We start from the raw sequence: 6,945 nt of genomic DNA, 5'->3' as shown, positions 1-6,945 counted from the left end.
CGCTGTTTGAGAGAGAACATATTCAAAGAAAGCAGGGAGTGTGGATAGATGAATATCTTAGTCTAATCAGAGGAGGTTCAGGGGCAAGGAACTTTCTTATCAGCACAAAATGACCAGGGCAATAACCAAGGTTCACTGAGGCTTCTAGAAACCCAGACAATTTAGCACCCACTGGCATTTCCCTTGAAGGTGGTGGCTACAGAGCTCTGTTTCCTTGGAGACATGACTTATTGACCTCTAAAATGACACAACTCATTTTCAGATATAAGATCGGAGTTTATTAATTGAAATACTGACCAATCCAATGAACTCATGGCCATGGAAGCTCAAATTTCATTCTGTTACCACTTAGGCACATTAATTCTTTCTTAGAAGCAAATAACATAAAATGTGTCACTCATCAATTCTGAGTCATGGGTAGTCAGGTATTTGTTCTAACAAATTACTTTCTACATTTTTAAAATTTCTAAAAATGTTTATATAGGAGATAGGGGGAAATTGGGCTAAATCTGTGAACTTATATCAAACCTAATCATTTTAGATTTTATTTTAGTTTTATTTTAAGAAAGATGTCATTGTTGGATAAAGGATACTTAAGTAAAAATAACTATAATAATATAACTTCTGTTAACTATGGTGAGCATAATTTTATAAAAAATATTATTTTAATAAGTTTGAAAAGCAGGGGAAAGAGATTTATTTGTGTTTTAGGAACCAGACTTTAGTAAGAATTGTGGTGGCACAAAGAGCATTTGAAGATCATTATGTTTCAGATGATTAATTCTAGGCTGTTGAAACCTTTGAAACACCAATTCACTCTTATCCTCTGGTCGAATATTTCCACAGTAATCAGTTGGGTTGCCCATTTAAAAGTTATTTTATTAAATGAGATGTGAGGCCTAAATTGAAGTTGGCAGAAATACCAGAAAAGTATCAGAGAACAGATCTGATTATTTCCATGATAAGAATGCCTCCTTATGAAGTAAAGGGAGATTGGAGAGTTAAGAGTCTTAATTATCACGACATAGTCTATTCCATTTATTACTTCAATTACTAGGAGAGTGAGAGATGTCAGCTGATGTAGAATTATCCTTGGTCCTTACAGGAGAACCAGATATTAAATTTGCCATCAAGAAACAAAAGGTTCTTTAGAGTTTTCCCCTCTGGAAGCCTCAATTCTGGTGTGCGTTGTCATTTCCCTGGTAGAAAAGGATGGTAGAGTGGGGGGGTCTTGATCCCAGCTCCTCCCCCAAGGAGAACCAGGGGCTCCTACACAGACGCTTCTTCCAAGTGCTGGGCAGCCAGCCCATCCCCAGCTGGGGGAGCCCAGGCTGCAGGTTAGGTTAAATTCCCAATAGACATGACCTTATTGTGATGCTTGTGTAAAAGTCACAGGCAGATTCTGAGAACTCTTCTTGACAAATGGTATAGGCATGCTCAGGATCCTTCATGGACTTACTCAGGACTAGTTCATATTTAGGCTCCTTTTCTCTGACCTGGTGGAATAAGCTACTTCGTGGAACCAGGTGAATGGCCAGGGGACCTGTGTGTGGTTTCCAATCACCCTTTGAATGAATTTTACTCCTCTGCCCACTCAGATGGTTACCTCTGAGAGAACCAGGTAGGAATAAAGGAACCAGATACATCATGAAGGAAGGTCTCTTTTAAGAGACTGGCTCATGAGAGGGGTTTGGGCCTGTCTACAGATATTGGGTACCCTCACTTCTCAAGTCTTCTGTTTGCTTCTTGTAGTTTGCTCTAGTTAGAATTTCCTACCTGAAATTGGGACCACATTCAGCCTTTGAGATCTTGCTCTTGAAGTGAGACAATATTTATAGCTTTCTGTCTTATTAAAAAAATTGCTACATATTTATAATGTAGTTTGTCATTCCATAGCTCACACTTTAAATAACATCAGCATTCTCAAACTATTTTGCGTACGTAAAATTGGGGGAGCTGAATGGTTAAATGTATTAATGTAACTTGATAGTTAAGTTAGAGCCACATGGACCATTTTGTAAAGCTAATAATTACTTTTTATTTATCTGCTTTGTGATATTGGTGTTTTAAATATGTGGTCTACTCAAAACAAGAAAACAATCGGTGCTTTTTTTAATTTTAAAAGCTATGTGGCATCTCATTTATCATTGCTCTTGATACACTATAACTCAACCAAATCATATATATATTTTGGAAAAAAAACACACATTTACATTTCAAATCAAGCAAAATCAAAACCTAAGAAACTAGAAAAAGAAATGTAAATTTTATCAACAGGAAATTGTGTTTTTTCCTCATGGGGAAACTCAATTAACATCATGTGAAGTTACAAAATATGATTTACACTTTAACTGATAAATCCTGGTTCCAGGGGAGTATAACACAGCAATTAGCAAAAATGAAACAAGATAACAGAGATAATAAAAACCCTATATAGTACATGTAATGTTCTTTCTGCCATTACTGCAGAATGGGAAATGACTCTAGTTACCTCCCATTCTTTAGAACACATCTACACATTATAACAAGCAACTTCTAAAAGCCAGATAATCCAAAAGTTTTTATCCCAAAATTATATTTTTAGGGCTTGTCTTTCCTTTAAAGGAAAATTTGATACTTATTGGGAGCTACTAACTGACTATTTCTGAAGAAGCTAAGCTTTCCGGTTATGTTTCAACATGAACAAAATCCAAGCAGAATTCTGAAATAACTCTTTTTGAGAGCTTACCCGACTCATGAGAAATTGTCTTCACAGTGAGGAGCTTCACACTCTCTTTATCGGACTGAGGTCTATTTGGGACAGAAAACATTAAATTAACACCATAGTAATTAGCATGGCCTGTCTGGGATAGAAAGTACACATTATACACACATAATGAAGAAGATACACAAGCATATATATATTTTATGTGTTTTTATGGCGAAACCCATGTCTCTTCACATGCAGACACACACATAGCACTTTCCACTTCTGGAATCGAGCCAATAAATCCCCATCATTCTGCTACAGCAATGGTCCTCAGAGAAATTAAACATCAAGATGGGTCATGGGAAACACCTGTCACAGGTCTTTATGGTACATGGCTTCAGTCCTGAATTACAAAGGGAAAGACACAGACCTGTTTCCAAACTTTGGGAGCTGCTGATGAATTCTAAGAGTATCCCTTTTTACGAGGACACTGGACACTGCCGGCCATTTTAGCCAAGGGTTCCCGCCTCCTCTTTCTCAGATTCCAAACACTTTCAAACCCTTTTTTCCCCCTGGACTTCTCAAGAACCTTTATTTCTAATTAAGCAGGGTAGGTGACCTACAGATAGTATTTCTAAGTTTCATTGCCTGATGAACATACAAAAACACCTACATAAAGGCAGCATACAAATTCAGGTCAACAAAGAAAACTTAAGCACAGAATTGGTTTTAAGATTTATTTAAAAAAATAGTCTCTTTATAGCACCTTGATGGCAACAGTCAGGTGGATTGGTAACAACTGCTTTGCTTGTTTTTAAAAAGTCAAAGCAGAACACACGTCTACTGTTAATAAAGCTACTCAGAGCTGTCTTAAGGTGCAGGCATGATAGTTCCCTAATTGTGAGAAACATACTGAAAATTCCACTGGGAAAAGTATTTTAAAACTTTAGGTATTTTTTATATTATATTTATTATTGTAGTGATATTCATTTTTCTATTTTTGCATTTCACTTTTTGATTTGCCATTTTACTACTTTTGAATAGCTTAAGAACAGTCCTCTTTTAGTTGCTGGAATTTCCGTTGAAAAGAGAGAGCTCTGAAAAAAATAGTTAAACTCCATTTATAATACTTTCTACACAAATTCTTTAAAAATACAAACAAAGATGTGTAAGTAAAGGATCAATAATTTTCCTATGTAAATGATACAGTCAGAGCTTCTAGAAAAAATGATGTAACTTTACTTACTGGTCATTCCCATTTTCTGCTGTGCCTAGGAGAGGAGAGAATTATTAGAGTTATAAGAAGCTTGGCTATAAAACACTTGAGACCCCTGCCACTTTCAGTGCAGAGATATTTCTAAAGCCAATTTTTGACTTTTTTAATCTCTCCACTCCCTGCTTCGTTGTTCATTTTCTCAGACATGGTTAGCACTCCTTCCTCAGGTATGGCTAATACATTCACGGGATAGCTCCAAGTAGGCCAACTCCACTGAACTTACTTCTGCACTAAGTTTCTTATCAGTATGTGAAACTACTATTTGTTATCACATAGTCCACAAACACCAGAAAAGGTCTCTGTTTATTTCAGTACCTCTGAAAAAAATTCTCCTCAAAGTTCAATATTGCCTTTTTATACCAGAGAATTGAATTTCTGACATTTCTTTATTCATGGCTCTTTCTAGGGACACAAATCTCTGATTTGTGGTGAACTATGATATTGCTTCTAATTGCATCTGCATCACATTAACTCAGTCTCTCTAAAGTGCCCTGCAAAATATCACTGAGGCTACTAATGGCATCTAATCTTCTGTATGCTTTTCCAAGCTGCTTACAGGACCTGGTAGAAAACAACCTGGGCCTATAGAGTGAGAACGCTGGTGATTCACATGGCCCTGGGAAGCAATGGTGGTAAAACCTTGCACTCACTGTGGCCTATCCTATATAATAAAAGCCTAATATGCTAAGTGTCTGGTCGGCCATTCAACCAATCAAAGCGTAATATGCTAATGATATGCTAAAGTCGCTCAACCACTCACTACGAAGTGCACTGACCACCAGGGGACAGACTCATTGATCAGTAGGTTAGCTTGCTGCTAGGGTCCGGCTTATTGGGACTGAGTGATCGGGACTGAGTGAGACAAGCCGGACATGCCCCAGAGCCCTCCCGCAACCCTCCCTGCCCCGACCGTGCACCAGTGGGGTCCCTTGGCCTGGCCTGCACCCTTTCACAATCCAGGACCCCTCGGGGGATGTCAGAGAGCCAGTTTTAGCCAGATCCTGATCCCACAGGCCAGGCCGAGGGACCCCATTGGTGCACAAATTCGTGCTCTGGACCTCTAGTTGTGTTATGAAGACCTTGATTTCCACTAATATTCTGGCTAGTTCAGCTTTACCTGGTAAAAGTCATACACCACCATGACTCTTAATTCCTACAATTTAATTTATGGTACCCTATGCTGTTCATCAAGTTGGCCTGACCTTGTCTTCCCTACCATCAGTAGGGTTTTAACAGCACTTTAAAATTCCTACTGTAAGTGCTCTATATGATTTCACCTGTGATGCTCACAGCCCTGATCCTACATGCAGTGATACTGTTTCTATGCCTATTTTAATATTTTTCCTTGGGATACAGTAATAATGGGTTTATTACCAGATAGACACATACCAACAGACTACTTTTGGAATATATGCTGTTCTATTTGGGTTAAAGCTCAGACTACTGTCAACATTATCCAGTAAACTCAATTTCATATTGAAATCTGATTCATGTTGTCTTCCAGTGAGCAGAGTGGGCTTACTAATTTTCTGAACTTAATGAAGTCTCACCCACATTTTGAAGACTGATTACTGTGGGTGTTTAATGGTGCTAATTTAATGACAGCAATGCTATAAATTCTGTTTGGCAAGCAAAGTTAATGAAAACCAAATAGATTTGGCTAATTGCACAACTGCCAAACTTGGTTATAAAGTATTGTATGTCTTCAGAATAATTCTCCATAATTATACTAATTTTATTTTATTTTACTTTTCATAGTGGTTGGAATTTTACATTTCCCCCCTCAATGATTCAATTCATCCATAGAGTCCGCTTTAATAGCAAATGTCAACTTTTCAGATAACTTATTTGCAAATCTTCCTATGTAGAGCAGTTTTTCAGTAGAGGGTGTTTTCACAGATGGATTTAGCACACTAATTTCTTTTTTTAAATCTCTTCTATGTGCTCAACACCCACAAGCTTCAACTTAGATGGTTGATTTACCATAAAAAATAGTATTGGTGGTTTAGAAACTTAGAGAAATTAAACTGATTTATAAAAATGCTATTTTCCTTCAGGAAACTGAGGAAGAAAACATATTTTAGACATTATTAAGAGGCTTTATTCAGTAACTCCCAAAGGGGAAGTCATTGATGTGTTTATTCTCATTCTCCACCAAGGTCTAATGAACACTACTGTTGTTTTTTTTTTTTTTATTTGTTTGTTTGTTTTTTTGTCTCATAAGTTCCATGGACTGAATGTGTGTGCTCCCCTATTCATTTGTTAAATCTTAATGCCTAATATAATGTCATCAGGATGTTGGGCCTTTGGAAGTTGATTAGGTCAGAGGGTTGAGTCCTCAGTGGGATTAGTGCCCTTATAAAAAGACCACAGAGTACTTCTTTGCTTTCCACTATGTGAAGACATAGTGAGAAGGTGGCCATATATTAGCCAGGAAGAGTACCCTCACCAGAAAACCAATCTGACACCTTGATTAGACCTAGTCTCCAGAACTGTGAGAAATAAATGTTTATTTTTTAAGCCACACAGTCTCCAGAACTGTGAGAAATAAATGTTTATTGTTTAAGCCACACAGTCTTGGTATTTTTGTTATAGTACCTGGAACAGAGTAAGGGGACACAGGTACATGGAGAAGTAACTATACTATACCATGATGAATTTCATAAAATTCTATAGAATTCTGCTTAAAGAGATGGTGTGTTATGCAAAGAAAGATGCATTAAATTGGTGTTTGTGGTAGGTGCTAATGGACAGATGGGACGTTGGAACTTTATGAAAGTTACATGATGGGCTGGACATTCTAGGAGAAGGAATAGCATGGACAAAGGCATGAATACATAACACCAGATTACACAAGCAGGGCAGGGGCCTGTGATGGGAAATAGATTTATGTTTAAGATAATAGAGAGGAGTGTAAGCCATGGGAATTGAAAGGGGATTCAGATGAAACATTGAATAAAAAGCTCAATTTCCTGGAATA

The 6,945-nt window shown here is 37.4% G+C and overlaps 1 protein-coding gene across 3 annotated transcripts in view; it reads right to left on the bottom strand.

Annotated features, from left to right (window-relative positions):
* Positions 1-6,945, bottom strand: part of EMCN (endomucin) — a 116,571-nt gene that overhangs the window by 22,990 nt on the left and 86,636 nt on the right. For 2 of the 3 annotated variants that reach the window (XM_015569994.1, XM_006772999.2), the window contains exons 9-10: positions 3,936-3,960; positions 2,729-2,790 (exon numbers count right to left, since the gene is read on the bottom strand). In XM_015569994.1, the coding sequence (XP_015425480.1) occupies positions 2,729-2,790; positions 3,936-3,960 (87 nt within the window). Of the gene's footprint in view, positions 1-1,792; positions 1,800-2,728; positions 2,791-3,935; positions 3,961-6,945 lie in introns of all 3 variants that reach the window. The other variant, XM_015569995.1, reaches the window with a different exon arrangement.

The sequence above is a fragment of the Myotis davidii genome, unplaced genomic scaffold, assembly GCF_000327345.1.
Source record: "Myotis davidii unplaced genomic scaffold, ASM32734v1 scaffold226, whole genome shotgun sequence".
In the NCBI taxonomy this organism is placed as follows: Eukaryota; Metazoa; Chordata; class Mammalia; order Chiroptera; family Vespertilionidae; genus Myotis; species Myotis davidii.
The sequence above is the reverse complement of the archived record's forward strand: the minus strand, read 5'-3'. Positions and strand labels throughout refer to the sequence as shown.